Below are 16,581 nucleotides of genomic sequence, written 5' to 3' on the forward strand. Positions count from 1 at the left end.
TGCCAGCCCCACCCCAGGTCACCCTGAGACAGGGAACAAGACTGGGTATGGTTGTTCACGCCTGTAATCCCAGCACTTGGGAGGGTAAACAGGAGAATCACTATAAATCCGATCTAGTAGAGGCCCTGAAAAGCCTGTAAACTCTTCCCTAAAAAAACCTGTCACTTGCCAAGGTCAGCATGAAGGTGGTGTGAACTCTTACCTCACCTGCAAACTTGCTTCCAATGGACTCACGTGGCACATGGCCGAGGACTGCTTTCCACAGCACCCTCCTGCTAAGAACCTTGTCTTTCTGGACTGCCAGTTCAGAACTATTTTTCATGGGCAGAGGCTAGACACGTTCAGGGTTGGTGTCAAGGAGTGTCAATGGCAAAAAGCCAGCCCAAGCCATGGCTACAAAGCCAGCACCCATGACTGCAAAGGCAGCTTTCCTCAAATGCACCTTTTGATGGTTGTGTCAACTTGAACAAAAACACCCAACTGGCCGGATCAGCCTAGTACTAGTTGTGAACAAATGGACTTACTGAAGACAGAAGAGGCACCCCTAGGTGTGAGTGGCACCAACCAATAGGCTTACAACTTGAATGGAACGCAAAGGAGGAGGTCTCCTTCAGTTTCTTCGGAGGAGCTCATCTTCAGCACCTTGGGCCTCTGTGTCTGGGCTTCCAGTTCTTAAAATCTATTACTCTAGTGAGGCCCAATACTTTCAGAGCTGGGTGCTTCATCACCCATGACTGTTTCCAGGCCAACCATTTCAGTTTTGTTCTCCTTAGAACACAGGAGATTTGAGATCACCTTGTCTATTTTATTCACCATTACACACCCTACCTCTGGAACAGTATTTGGCACCCAATAGGTACTTGAGCAATATATGCTGAAATTTATTAAGTGCTGTCCAAGAACCTGATAGCATGTGTGTGTGCGCGCGACGTTTGTCTTGTGTCTCAGGGGGACAATGAATACAAATGTTATGGTACTAACAGAGACATTCCTCTTCTTTTTCTTCTTCTTTGAAACAAACTATCACTTTGTAGTGCAGGTTGCCCTAGAACTCAAGCCCATCATCCTGCAAGAAAATGAAGCTCTGAGAAGAGACACCAAGTGCCCACAGGCAATGGAGTTGCCAGAGTGGACACCAGGACTGGCTGACCACAGTACCCACACATCTCAGCTGCTATGCCCCTCAGCTCCCAGTGTAGCAGGCAAGACATCTCCACTTGTCTACCTGCAATAACACTGCATTATTTAGTGACAATGGCAATCTCTTTCTTCCCTCTCCTTCACACCATACAGGGAGGAAGGCTGCACTAGGTGGTGTGTATCTTCGTCACTTCTAACATTAACATTTCCTCTTTAATGTAAAGTAAATGAGGGGCAGTCGAGATAGTTCAGCAGAATAAAGCACCTGCTTAGGCAAGCTTAGGCAGGAACTGCGGTTCGATTCCCAGCACATGCCACACCGGCTGCACCCCCAAGGCGGGCTAAACCAGCCAGAATCCAGGAGTAGTGGCACATGCCTATAATCCCAGCACTAGGGAGGCTGCAAGCAGGAATATCACCATGAGTCCGAGCTGCTTTAATAAGACCATGAGTCTGAGCTGCAACAACTAAACACATTTTTAAAAAAGAAAAAAAAAAGTAAAACAGAAATACAAGTGGGCTTCAAACCTTTGTAGGGGGCCGGAGAGATGGCTCAGTAGAATAAGCACTTCCCTGGCAAGCACAAGGGCCTGAGTTCGGCCGGGAGATGGCTCCGTAGAATAAGTGCTTGCCTGACAAGTGCAAGGGCCCGAGTTCAATTCCCGGTTCCGCCAAAAAAAAAAAAAAAAAAAAAAACCTTGGTAGGAACTAACACCCAGACAGAATGTGATTTTCCCTGCCTGCCAAGCACAAGGTCCTGAGTTCGATCCCTGGTATCACCAAAAAAAGAGAATGTGATTTTCCCTTAAAGGGGCATCTTTATGCAGTACTCAATCTACTTAACAGCACCAGGTAGCCCTAGGTTTCTATTTCCTGCCCTGAATACCAGTTGAGGACAAAACATAAGATTGCCAAAGCAGTAAATATGGATGAGACTGAACAGTACTACTACAATTATGCATTTTCCCAAGGCTGTAAATCTCAAAGTATCAATAGGTCCAAAATCCCAGGATGTGCTGATATAGAGGGAAGGGAACCATAAGATCAAAAAATGAAACACACAAATGATTGTGAAAAACCACACCTCAAAAAACACTTTAATTCCAGCCTAACAGCACCAGGTGCAATGTCTGGGGACAGACTCTGGGTACAATGCTGTGTGGCGACCACGCATTCACACACGGCTCCAAGAAGGCCCCCAAAGGGGGACTTACCTTTGGGGATTGAGCCAAAGAGGGGAGGGGCGGCCCCAGAACAGGGGCAGGGGCAGGCCTGGGGAAAAGGTGCTACTTCTTGGCAAAGGAGATCTTCATAGCATTGTTCTGGGTGATCTTAAAGCCCTGCAGGGCATCTCGAGCGGCCCCGGCCTGCACTTCGTTGTCAAACTCCACGAAGGCGATATCATGCCGCCCGGGCACCAGGCGGACCTCCTTGAAGCCAGGGAACCTGAAGAAGGAACCACAGACCTCAGGGACCCCATGCAGCAGGCATTCCTATATTTTGGCACCCAACAGGGATGACGCTCAACTCAATACACATGTAGGCCCTCATGAGAGATTACCCCACCCAAAATACAAAACTGAAACTCTAATGGAAAAATCAGACACCTCACACAGCCAAAATCTAGATCATGACAAAAACCCTATCCTTCCATCACAGCTCACCTCTGAATCCAGGAGCAAGAGCCATGTTCATTTTTATTATTGCTGCTACTGCCTAAGGCTTTTGAAACAGTCCCACTGCGTAGCCCCAACTGAGTTTGCACTCGTGATCCTCCCGCCTCGACCACCAGAGTGCTCAGATGACAGTGTGTCACCATACCTGTCTCACTGCACCCACTTTCATGACATGCTGCTTAATTTGCTTCTTCTCATTCCTTACTGCCTTTCCATCAAGTTACCCTCAAGTTTACTGGACACCATTTCCCACTATTATTTTAATAAAATATGCATTGTTTTGTGGGCATGTTACACAACAAACTTTTTCTAGTTTATTCAAAATTTTTGCACAAGGGCCTGAGTTCAATCCCCAGTTCCACACCAAAAAAAAAAAAAAAAAATCTCTCAAATCAGGCATGGTGGCACATGCCTATAATCACAGCACTAAGGAGGTTAAAGCAAGAGGATCACTTCAAGGCCCGCCTGCACTACTTGCTTTTTTCTTTTTTCAAAAAAAGGAAAAAAAAAAAAAAAAACAACCCTCTCAGTGATCTAAAGAACCATGCAGCAGCACATGGTGCCACACGCCCGTGATCCCAGCGCTAGGGGAGTTCAGGCAGGAAATTCACTTCTACTTCAGGGACAGTCTAGTCTGGTCAGTTCAATGTCAGCATGGACTATACAGACCAACTCTGTCTCAGGACAAAAAAAAAAAAAACCTCCTGTAGGATATATGATCAGAAGTACGATGACTAGGTGAACTCGCCCAGACCCATACCTTCCACTTTCCTCTCTCTATACATGGCTGCACCTATGTCCCATGAGCAGAGCACAAGAGTTTCTGTAGCATCACCTCCCACACGTAACACCGAACATGCTGATTTTTGCCCGTCTAGTCAGTGTTCAGTATCATTTTTACATACACCAAGTTCTGCATTTTCCCCCTTTTTTGTTTCTTTTTTTGAGACTGGACCTCATGATCTGATCCTAGCTCATGTTGCTCCATTGGAGACAGGAAAAGAGGCTCAGAGCCTGTACCCACCAGCCCCCCCAACAAAGGCCACAGGCCAGTATGTCCAAACCACATACCCCACAGGCAGGGGCGCAGCCACAACTTCCTCCCTCTCCTTCCTTTCACACCTTCAGTCATTGTCCTCCTGGAGCCTGAGCTAGCTCCAGGCTTACCCCCACAGAATTCCCATGGGGACATGTTCTGGACGCCACTCTCCAATACTATCCAAGCCACAGCCCCTACTTACTGGTTGAAAAGCATAGACAGCATGAGCTCGTTGGTCTCTTCTGGCAGGTTGGTCAGGAACAGGATGTGATTTGGTGGATTCTCCGAGAGCTGCCAGGAAAGGAGGGCAGCCCGTGAGCACGCAAGCACACGCCTAGTGGATCTAGGAGATCCTAGAGCTGCCCCCTGCTCAACTTCCCTCCCTTGGCTCAGACTTCTAGCACTTCCACCAGCTGCACATGGAATGCCCTCATAGACTGCAGGCCACAGAGCTAGACATCTTTCATTCTGGCTACTGCAAAGAATGCAAAGCAGAGCCTGCTACACAAGAATGTGCTCACTAAAGAATAAATCTACACCCTGGCCATGGCTCGCACCTCCCCTCAACCTCTCTGCCCAGACCCAACTCAACCACTATGTGCTCACCTCTCAGGACACTCTGTTCCAGTACCACCTTCTCAAAGGACTGCCCAGAAGCCCAACCTAGAAGAGCCCCTCATCCACCCGCTTTTTTGGTTGGGGGTGCATCTTTTTCAGACAGTCTTCCTATGTAGTTAAGGGTGGCCTTGAGCTCACTTTGTAGCCCAGGCTGACCTAGAACACAGCCAATCTTCCTACCTCAGTTTCCCAAGTACTGGGATTACAGGTGTGTACCACCACACCTGGCTCACACATCATCCTTTTCTAATCTCATTTACAGAAGTCCCTGAGGGGACTAGATACTTACAGGCTGGGCAGGTGGCATCTGCCCTGGCATAAGCTGCTGTGGGGGCATGGCCCCAGGAGGAATCTGGCCGGGTGCAAGGCCTGGAGGTGGGATCATGCCAGGAGGTGGCATGTAGGGTGGCTGGCCCGGCATGTGATGCATGATGCGGGGAGCCTGAGTCATGGGTGGCATGCCCTGTGGAGAGAGAGGACAAGACTGACACATGGCAGGCAGGAAGAAGTGAGACTCTGGTCTCAAGAGGCAGAGGAACAAAGCCCACGAAAGAAAACCCAAGAGATGAGAGGCAGATGATTAAAGAGCTAGACTTGAAGAGGCAAGAAAAAACATGCAAGAGTGCCAGGTGGAGCAAAACAGACCTAGGTTCAAGGGGCACACACCCATAAGCCCAGCAATCAGAGGCTAAGGAAGGAAGGGTGTAAGTTCAAACCTCACCTGGGCAACTTAACAAGACCTCTCAAAAAATAGAAAGCCCTGAGTTCAAGTCCCAGTATCATCCTCCCAGAAAAGAAAGTAAAAATTAAAAACAGTTAAGATATAAAAATTATAGTGTGTTCCAACTTTTAGATATGAGCAAACAAAAAACAACATCAAAGCTACTAAGGCACATATTCTTTTGCTTCTAAAAAAGCAAAGGCAAGTCAGGTTGAATAATGCATGTTTGTAATCCAAACTAGGGACATATGGAATTCAAGGCCAGGCTGAACTGTATAATAAAATCCTGTCTAAAACAAACAAACAAACAAAAAAAATAAATAAAAGAAAAAATAAAAGAAAAAAAAAACGGGGCTGGGGAGATGGCTCAGTGGAATGAGCGCTTCCTTGGCAAGTGCAAGGGCCTGAGTTCAATCCCCAGTTCCGCAAAATAAATAAATAAATAAATAAATAAATAATAAAACAACAACAACAAAACCCACACAAAAACAATTTAATCCATCACACAAAAGCCAAAAGAAGAGATCCAGAACCTAGGAACAAAGACAGTGAGGGACTACTGAGGTAGTTCAGTGGTGGAGTACTCGCCTAGCACATGCAAGGTTTGATGCTCAGCATGACAGGCTTCAGGATGAGGATAGGGGGCTGGAAGGCAAAGACGGTAAGAGACAGTAAGGGCAGGTACAGAAAGAAATGGCTGTCAATAAGAAAAAGTGGAAAAAGAGTCTGATGTCACACAGCACAGCCACAGCCAGAATCCTAATCATAATATTAAATAAATGTGGAAGAGGGTAGACACAGGAAGAGTGCCAACAGGAAAGCCCAACAGAAACACAGATCCCACTGGCAGCTCCAACCACAGGGTGCAGGGTGTAAGCCATTAGCCCTTAAGAGCCAGAGACATGGAAATGAAGAGTTGGAAGGGGTGGGTCCAAGTCAGCTATCTCTTGTACTCAGCACTGTTTTATTCTAGAACCTTTAGTGTCACATTCAGATCAATCAATCAGCTTGTTACTTTTCTGTTCAGTATGTGGTAGAACTAAGTTTTACCCTTACAGATTCATTTGCTCATCATCAACTCAGAAAAATCAATCCTAGTACTGTTGTACCGTGATCACAATAATAAACCAACATCCACAGCTTCCTATAGACCCTCTGTCCTGCCCCGCTGGCCCACTTTCTACCCTCCAGGCACCAGCATGTCACTGACTGCTGGAACCTTACCATTTTACCCACTGCTGAAGCCTCCAACTGTTCTGGCATTATGTACTGTGCAGATGTGTCACAGTTGTGCACTTTTTGTTGGGATCTATTCCTCAGTGCTTGTTTTCAATGTTTTTACTTGCTTAATTCTAACATATAGAAACACAACTCATTTTTCATATTGACTATTACTAACCCTTCCAAATTAAAATCACTTATTAATCCTAATGATTTGCTTCTCTTTAGATTTCCTACACATTGACTTAAAAAAGACAGGAAAATCTAGGTTGAGGAAAGAAGCCAGGCCAGACATGAAGAAAACACAGATTTCCAGAAATATTAAGCAGGAAGGGAACAGGCATTTCAAGTAGAAATACCACCATGCAGCCATGCAGGCCTGCACCCCCGAAAGAGTCATCTGTAAGAAAAGGGACGGGACAGGTCTGATTCATGAGTATTCCCCTTCTTCCCCCACAATTGACCCACTGAAAGAGGCCTGGTAGTGAAAGGAAGTTTCTAGGCCATGGCTTACCGGGACAGGGCCCTGGACAGCTCCCACCACAGGGGCTGCAGCCCCACCCTGCACAGCCTTCTTGGCAGATGACGTCTCCTGGCTCTTGGGCTTCCTCTTCTCCCGTTTGCGGTCTCGCTCCACAAAAGTACCCTTCATCTTGGCAATGATATCCGAGTCGGTCTTGGCATACTGAATGCGCTATCAAAAGAGCACAAGGATTAGGGAATCAAATTCAGAGCCAAATTGTGTGAGCCCAAAAATCAGACCTTACCAGGAAAAATGCTGGCCTAGCACCCACAAAGCCCTGGGTTCAGTTCCAATACTACCCCCTCAAAAAAAATCACTTGGATTTATTTTCTTCATCTGTAAAATGAGGATATGAAATTTCACACTTCAAAATATTACTGTGAAGGGGCCGGGGAGATGGCTCAGTGGAATAAGCACTTCTCTGGCAAACGCAAGGGCCTGAGTTCAATCCCCAGTTCCGGGAAAAAAAAAAAAAAAATTACTGTGAGAATTAGACGAATTTAAAGTTTTCAGAATAGCACCCTGCCTGACACACAGGGGCCAGCACTATGCAAAGGAGTTCACTCGGCCCTCTATGGAGGGCCCACTGCTGCCAGGCACCATTCTAGGCCGTGGGAGTGCAGCAGCAAGCAGAACAGACAAAAGCCCTGCCAAACGGCACTTACTCTGTGTGGGAGGTATGGTAAAGAGCACATTGAAAAGGGGGTGTGAAGTGTTGAGAAATGAATCTTTCCGATGAGGTGGCCAGGAAAGGGCTCTGCGTGGCAACATTCGTGCAGAAGCAGAGGGGAAGAGTGGAGGAGCACCGAGGACGCCTGGGGTAAAGAGTCTTGCAGCAAAGGGAGCAGCCATGCAAGGAGCTCAGGGTCACTTCGTGTGCTGGGAAACAGCAAGGAGGCGGGACAACAGGGAGCGAGGAGCCAAGACAAAAACAGGGGACCATGGCATGGTGAGGACTCTTTCCTAAGAAGCAGGACAGTGATGATGGGCTTTTGCTCATGTCTCAAAAGGAACCCTGAGGAGAGGAGCAGGGGGTGTGGAAAAAAGAGCAGGTGACCAAGCAGGAACAAGCAGGCCACTGCCACAGTCCTTACGGAGCAAGGTGCTAGCTAGGACCAGGGCAGCAGCGGGCAGGAATGCAAGCAGGCAGTTAGGACATCTTCTGAAGGTAGGGCCGACCGGACTGATAAAATTTGCACATACTCAAGTTTATGATGTGCTCCAACAGTTATCAGGCATGGGGCTTGTGGGGATACAAGTTTTTGTTTTTGTTTTTTGAAACAGGGTGTCACCATATACTTCAGACTGGCCTTAAACTCAATGCAATCCTACCTCAGCTTCCTTTTTTTTTTTTTTTTTTGCGGATCGGGGATTGAACTCAGGCCTTCACGCTCGCCAGGGAAGCGCTTATTCCACTGAGCCATCTCCCCAGCCCCCTACCTCAGTTTCTTGAGTGCTAGGATTATAGGGATGTACCCCCATGCCAGCTAAGATTTATGGTTTTTAAACATCTAAAGGCAGTACCTAGGGGCCAGGGAGATAGTTCAGTAGAATAAGCACTTACCAGTCCTGAGTTCAATCCCAGTACCCCCCAAAATAAACATATAAATAAAAATTAAAAAATTTCCTAAAATCTTGTTTTGAGATTTTGGACCATTGTTTTTATTTTTTTTCTTTAAAATAAAAATAACTGAAGTCAAAAATTAAAACACACACACACACACAAAAATAAATAAATAAATAAATAAAAATAAAGGCAACATCTAGATGCTTGAAAATCATTGTCTGTAAGATGTGGTGATGGCACACTGCTATACCCAGAGGAGGAGGGAGGTGACAGCTAACTGGTCACTCCTGGAGTCCCTGCGTCCCCGGGGATTCACCTCCACATGGGTAACCCATCTGGACTTGTCATCATTTATACAGGGAGCTGATACAGTAACATATTCCAACCAGGTGAAACTAAAAACTGATCAAGGCAGACAGGGAAAAGGCCCAAGGGTGCCTGCCAGCAGTCTACAAGGAATTACACTTCGGCGCAAAGCCATTCACCCCCTCGGCCTTCCCACAGAGTACAGTCCCCTCCTTGACATCCACCTGGCTCGAGGGATCATTTGTGGCACACCCTCTCCTCCCACCCTCTAAACCAGTCTACCCAAAAACCAGGGGCGTGTCCTTAATTAAGTCCTTCTTCCCCCAGCTCCCAGCACTCTCAGAATGAAGTCTACCTTCAGGACAAGCCTAGTTCCTTAACCCAGACCATGCTCAAGGTCAAGCTCTCCCCTGCACTCCCACCCTCAGCTGAGTTTTCAAGTCCCTTTTCGTAAAGAAAGCCCTGCATAAACCCACATACAAGGTGAGCTGTCTCCCCTAAACTCTCCCAGCTCTCTGTGCTTCCCTCATCCTAGTCCCGACTCCCAGGTAGGCCTGTGCCTCCGTGCTATGGTTTGTGTATAGGTGTCCCCCAAAAGCCTCACACAGTCATGGGGTGGCTTGGCTTCTGGAATTTGTGATTCTTTTTTTTTTTTTTTGGGGGAACCAGGGATTGAACTCAGGCCCTTGAGCTTGCCAGGCAAGCACTTATTCTACTGAGCCATCTCCCCAGCCCCTGTGATTGATTCTTGATCCAATGCTGGGACAGCAGGTGTGAGTGCTATACCCAGCCCAAGAGTGGGTAACTTGCATTACAATGTAAGTAAGAAGGGGAGAGAGGCTATCTAGCTGCCTAAGCTGCTTCCCCTCCCTGTTCCTGTGCTCTTTACTGCTGCATTGAAAGGTTGCTCTCTGCCATCTGCTTCTCTGCCTTGGAGCCAACTATATAGACTGAAACCTCCAGTAACTATGAGCTAAACAAACCTCAGGGAAAGGGCTTGAGTTCAATCCCTGGTTCAGGAAAAAAAAAAAAAAAAAAAAACACCCACGAACTTTTCCTTCCTTCATCTTGGGTGTTGGGTATTTATCCCAGCAACCAAAGAGTAACCAACACACTCCCCATCCTGGTCCTGATCTCTCTGCCAATCCTTCCCTCATAGAATTATGGGGCCAGAAAGGACAAGGCTGGGGGTTCTTTAGTCAATGTTTCCCACATCCCTGGTTCAAAGAAAAATAAGTACCAAGGAACAGCAAGATAGAAGTACCTCCCTGAGGGTACTAGACTACAGCTGAGAGGAGGTTCAGGCCCATCCAGTCTCCTGAATGAAGCACATGCACACACATCGGTGCAGGCACTCACAATGCTCACCATTGGCTTGTCGTAGAAAGGGAAACCTTGCATGGAGCGCAGGGCATTGGTGGCACTGCTAACTTCCTTGAAGATGACAAAAGCCTGCCCTCTCATCTTCAGGCTCCGAGACACCAGAATATCCAGGATCTGGCCAAACTGGGAGAAGATGGCATACAGGGACTTCTTCAGCTCTGTAGTTGGGAGAAGGAAAAAACCAATAGTTTCCAGAAGCTTTGGTACCATGTTAGGAACTTACACTCCTGTTTTCAGAAGAAGTAAACCCCAGGTAGGAGGCCACCAGCCAAGTGACAGTACCCAGAATGACACAGGTCAATAATCTCTCAAGATCCCACAATGGGGGCTGAAGAGATGGCTCAGTGGTCTAAAAGCACCTACTTGGAACAAGCTTGGCAAAGCACAGGGACCGCGGTTCGATCCCCAGCACCACATGCCAGCCAGCCCCGCCCCCTGGTGGGCTGAGCTGGCCACACACACACACACACACTAAATAAATGTAAAAATAAAATAAATGATTTAAAAAAAAAAAAGATCCCACAATGGGGGCTGGTGAGATGGCTCAGTGGTCTAAAGTACCTACTTAGAACAAGCTTAGCAAAGCACAGGGACCGCGGTTCAATCCCCCAGCACCACATGCCAGTCAGCCCTGCCCCCTGGTGGGCTGAGCTGGCCACACACACACACACACACACACACACACACAAAAAAAAAAAAAATTTTAAAAAAAAAAAAAAAAAAAAAGAAGTCCTTAAAAAAGAAAAAAAAGGGCTGGGGAGATGGCTCAGTGGAATAAGCACTTCTCTGGCAAGTGCAAGGGCCTGAGTTCAATCCCCAGTTCGGCAAAAAAAAAAAAAAAAAAAAAAAAAAAAGATCCCACAAAGCGAACAGGCAGGAACTACTCAAACAGTAAACAGTAGTATTTTTCTACAAAACATACAGTCACTATAGAATGATTTTTTCTAATGGTGTTTGTAAGTAGGATCACAAGTCTGCATCTTGTACAGCAATTAACCACTAAGAAGAATATATGCAGTGTATTATTTGTTGAAACTGTACTTTCGATTTGATTTGAAACTGTCTCATTGCTATATGTTTATCAATAAAACTTTGAAAAGAAAAAAAAAAACATACAGTCACTGTACCTGCCCACAGAGCTTTTACAAGGAACATGAGTACCTACACACAAAGGGCTCAGAACACCATGTGGCACACAGTAAGTCCTTAAGCAGTTGCATTGTTTTCTGAGGCGGGGACATCTCACCAGGTGGCCCAGGCTGGCCACCAACTTGTGATCCTCCTGCCTCAGTCTCTAGAGGACCTGGGATTACTGAGGTACACAGCTCACACTTTTTTTCACTGTCACCAACATACTGACAAAGGCTTGATTAATATGGTACTGGAAAACTTCCTTAACCTTGTCTCTGCCTACACTCAACCTCCATCCCAAGCCACAATGGCATTGTGCTCCCTTCTCAAGCTGGACGCATGACCTACGCTTCTAGGGCTTTGCCCTAGCTGTTTTTCTGGCCTGGTATATCCTTCTCCTGATGTTAACCTGGCTTCCTCCTCCTAGTGACTCAGGTCTCAGCAGATACGCTGCCACTCCAAGGGATTCCTCTGACCATCACATCCACCCTTCCTCCCATGTCCTCACCCTACTGCCTTTTCATTGTTACACTTTCCACCTCCTGACATATGCTTATGTATCACTCTCCTCAGGAGCTACATAAGCCCAGCTGATTTGTTCACCGTAGTCTGCTCATGCCTAGTGCAGACTCTGGCGCACACACACCCCACAAACACTGAGTAAATACATGTTTGTGGAAAGGACTCCTAAGTCCTCAGAACCCAAAGGCGGCATCACTTGCTGTGCCATTTTTCCTAAGAGAGAAACAGGCTCCCAGAGAATGTGTCCCTGTTCCTGAGGGTGCTGGGAAGCACATGACAACTAGGTCCACAATCCAAGTCTTTCTGAACCCCAAACCACTGGGCACCACCAGCAAACTGCCTCACTTGCTAGCTAGAGGAAATCATGCTCAATAAAAGATTGTTCTAACCATCAACAACTTATACAAAGGCAACAGTTATACAAAGCTGGCTGAGGTTGGCTGTGGCTGCACATGCCTCTGTGCACTTGAGAGGCTAAGGCCAGAAAATCCTTACAAATTTGAGGTCAGCCTGCATTACACTGCAAGACCCTGTCTCAAAAATCAAAAGCAGGGGCTGGTGAGATGGCTCAGTGGTCTACAGCACCTACTTAGAACAAGCTTAGCAAAGCACAGGGACCGCGGTTCAATCCCCCAGCACCACATGCCAGCCAGCCCCGCCCCCTGGTGGGCTGAGCTGGCCACACACACATATACACACACATAAATAAATAAAATTTAAAAAAAATCAAAAGCAAAGAGGTTGGAGAGATAGCTCAGTGGCCTAAAGCACCTGATTATACAAGCTTAGGCAGCCACTGGGGATGGTGGTTCAATCCCTGACACACGTGCCAGCACAGCCCTCAGGGCGGGCTGAGCCAGCCAAAAAATGAAATGTGTAAAAATGAAAAACAAAAGGTGGCTGAGATGCAGCTGCTTCTTGACAGTTCTCCAAAAAGGAAAGAAAACATGTATGCTGACCGGGGAGATTAGAGTCAAAGATGTTTTAAATCAGTTAGCTAATAATCCTGGTGTGAACACACCTAGTTTTTTCCTCCATGGTCCACTCCATCCAACCCACTCCAGATCTCAGTCATTCCCCTGGGTTTGGTAGCTCTCCCACTTTGCAGCCTCCCCTCTAGCCCATCCATGTTTACTCTCCGTAACTGGGAAGACATTCCACAAGGGACTCAGTCAAAACTAGGGAGCAGCATGATTTTCCACCCCCAAAACTAAGTCCCATGAAACCCCAAGAGCCACCAGTGTTCTGCTGCACCTTTTACAGGCCTTGGCCCAGAGTTCCCAGAACACCCCTGGAACCTAGCACACAGTGGCCCAAATAACTTCTTCCTGGGTGCAAATGTTCATGTCTGTGATCCCAGCTACCTAGAGAGCCAAGGCAAGTGGGGAAGGGAGGGGGTCACAAGTTTGAGATGAGCACGAGCAACTTAGCAACAGCCTGTTGCAAAAAATGAAAAGGGCTAGAGAGGTAGTTAGTGGGAAAGGGCTTGCCAAGAATGAGCAAGGCCCTGAGTTCAATCCTCAGCACCTCAAAAAATAAAAACATTGCAGGTATGGTGGTACATGGAAATCCCAGCACTCAGAAGTGGTGGAATCACAAGTTCAAGGTCAGCTTGGACTACAAACTGAGACCCTGTGTCTGAAGAAAAAGTAGTGGAGGGAAGGTAAAAGCAGCGGAGGGGGATTCCTCTTCTACCTCATAATTACGGAATTAATGCTGCTAAGCAGAAAGCTTTTCAAAAATGTGTATTTCAACATGTCTTCCTAGACTCCCGGCAGCGGTGTGACCCCTATGCCTGCAGACCCCATCATGTCCCTGACCACTGTGGGGTGGCTCTCTGGCAGTGCAGGACCAGGGCTCTCTATCTCCAATGTTGTGTCCAGGGCACTGCTGAGTACTGGCTAGACACCACACTCTTTAAACCACATGCAGAATTTACATTCCTGGTTTTGTTTTCTTCAACAGCAACTTAACTTGAAACCTCAAACTTAATCCCAATAAGCTCCTGACAGTTTCCTGAGATGGTAAGGTAACAAGAGCTAACATTCACTCAACCCTCACTAATTGCTGGGTGCCATAAAAGTACCACGTGGAGATGTAGCTACTTTGATGCCCTGCACACCTATAATTCTAGCACTCAGGAAACTGAGGCAGGAGGATCCCTTGAATGCAAGGTGCGGGCATGAACTACATAGCAGGACTCTATCTCCAAAGGCAGAGGGACATTTAGGACTCTGCTTAGTTTTCAGATACAGAAAATATGCTTCAGTAGAGGTGATAAATTGGGGGCCCGCCCCTTAGCTCAGTTCTTTAAGTGGCTGCTTCAACAAAGCAATCGGGTTCAGGTTGCTATAGTTTGATCCCCACAACTCAAGCCAGCCAAGGGGGCCTGGCCCTAGCTCAGGCCTTTAAGTGGCAGCTTCCACAAAGCTGTCAGCCTCAGGTTGCTGGAGTTCGAACCTCACAACTCTCCCGCTGGCCAAAAGTGCCCTGAAGGCGTTCGAGGATCAAGCCAGCCAAACCTGCCCTGAAGGCATTTGTTTTTTTTTTTAATTTTATTTATTTATTGTGTGTGTGTGTGTGTGTGTGTGTGTGTGGCCAGCTCAGCCCACCAGGGGGCGGGGCGGGCTGGCATGTGGTGCTGGGGAATTGAACCGCGGTCTCTGTGCTTTGTGCTTTGCTAAGCTTGTTCTAAGTAGGTGCTCTAGACCACTGAGCCATCTCACCAGCCCCCCTGAAGGCATTTGGAGGAAAAAAAAAATCCTTATTCCATTTAAATAATAAATAAATAAATAAATAAAAATAAAGATGATAAATTAAGCAAGAAAATGGTGGAAGTACTTCTGATTTCAAAAACTGAGTTTTGGTTGTGTATAGTTACATCCACCCACAGGCAGGAACTGAGTGCATTTTTGCAGTATTAGGGGCTGAACCAGAGCCTCACACTGAGTTATATTTTTTGGGGAGGGGGGGTGGGTATTTTTTTTTTTTAAAGACAGTGTCTTGCTATGTAGCAAGCTGGTCTGAACTCACTACTCACTATGTAGCCCTGGCTGACCCTGATGTTGCAACAGTACTTCTGCCTGAGCCTCCAGACATGTCTTATTTCTGACACAATCTTGCTAATAAATTGCCCAAGCTGGCCTGGAACTTGGGATGCTCCTACCACAGCATTCCAGGTAGCTGAGATTATGGTGTGGTCTGAGGAACTGAATTTTTAAACTCCATACAAGAATTCCACCCTTGTGATCTCAACTACTTTCCTTGCTGTGTGACCCTGAGCAAGTTACAACACTTGGGCCTCAAATTTCCTAACTGTGAAAGCAGGAATAACAATAGCACCCTGCTGCAGGTTTGTGAGAAATATAATCAAAATTTATTGTCAGGAAGACAGCTCAGACGCTGAAGTGCCTGACTGGCAAGTGCAAGGTCCCAAGTTCGATCCCCAGTACCAAATGTCGACCACCATTACTAGTGTACACTTCCATTATGGACTGACCATTGAGTACACCACAAGGACCAAATCAGCCTTAAGTTTCTGACCTAAAAGAGTTCACAGGCCAGGGGAGGAACAGCATGAAGAGCGCAGAATGACTGAGTTGTATGGGGAAGAGTTAGGGTCTCTGTGAGCTAAAACCCTTATTACTGTATTAACATTAACCAGATTAAAGAACAAAGTGTAAAATGAACTATGGGAGTGCTGAATACACTGTAAGTACAACAACGAAAAAATTAACTCTAGTAGTTTAGCTGGACAGGAATGAGAAAAAAGAGAACATGCTGAAGTTGAAAAGAGGCTACTTCACGAGATGAAATAAAGAGTCCAGAATACACCAAGAACTCACCATCTTTCTTGATCTTCTCATTGAGGTTGTTGATATAAATAGTGTGATTGGGGCGGGTCTCAGGAACTGCCATGGTAGGGCTTAAAGAAAGAAAAATACGACTTTAGCCCTGAATTTCTCCAAATCTCCTGTTCCAACCCTGGATCAGCTAAAGTCAAAGACCTTCACTCTAATAGAATGTCTGGTAACACCGGAGTTAAGGGCAGGAGGCGCAGCCTGGGCAACAAAGAGTGCGCAGGATGAGAGCGATTTCGCCTCTCCCACCCGCGTGGAGAACCGTCTTCAGCTTACTACCAGTCCCAGGATGCCCCACGTGGCCCAGTTGGCGGAGCGCCCCCTACGGCGATTCTCATTGGCCCACGTGCCCAAAGGGGGGGGAGAAAAACCCGGATGTATGAGCCAGTTATGAAAGCCGAACAATTTTAGGACACCCCAACCTCGCACAACAATAAAATCTCTTCATACATCGCCCGACTCCATGTATGATGGATGCCCTGACCACCTTTCTGACACCTACAGCCACCAGGACTGAGGTAACTTACCAACAGGGCCGCAGGTCCCACGAGCACCGACAACCAAGTAATTCAGATCAGACCGCAGCGACGCTGCCTTTCCAGGCCCACCTTTATCTTCCCGCAAGCCAATCCCCGCGCGGAAGTTCGGTAGATCGACCAATCAGAGTAAGTTTAGTCCGGTACTGAAGGCTTACCAATCAAAACGATGCTTGGATTCCCGCCTCAGCTGTAAAACCCGCCCTACTGTAACGTCAGTGGGTCTACAGCCCAATCAACGAAGGTCACGAGCTTTCCAATCAATCCTGCTGCAACTAGCGCCCTTGTCTCTTCCGCAGGCGGCTGTTAGAAAGGCCCACCTCTTCCCCCGGAGCCGC

The 16,581-nt window shown here is 47.1% G+C and overlaps 1 protein-coding gene across 1 annotated transcript; it reads right to left on the bottom strand.

The window, feature by feature from the left end:
* Nucleotides 1-2,205: 2,205 nt before the first annotated feature.
* Snrpa (small nuclear ribonucleoprotein polypeptide A) lies at nt 2,206-16,335 on the bottom strand. The gene is made up of 7 exons (XM_023708245.1): nt 16,235-16,335; nt 15,693-15,772; nt 10,180-10,352; nt 6,930-7,109; nt 4,763-4,936; nt 4,058-4,146; nt 2,206-2,586 (listed from the first exon to the last, which is right to left on the bottom strand). Exons 2-7 carry the CDS (start codon nt 15,763-15,765, stop codon nt 2,427-2,429), a joined length of 849 nt encoding a protein of 282 aa, XP_023564013.1. The 5' UTR covers nt 15,766-15,772; nt 16,235-16,335; the 3' UTR covers nt 2,206-2,426.
* Nucleotides 16,336-16,581: the final 246 nt, after the last annotated feature.

Source organism: Octodon degus, unplaced genomic scaffold, assembly GCF_000260255.1.
Source record: "Octodon degus isolate 3935 unplaced genomic scaffold, OctDeg1.0 scaffold00344, whole genome shotgun sequence".
NCBI lineage: Eukaryota > Metazoa > Chordata > Mammalia > Rodentia > Octodontidae > Octodon > Octodon degus.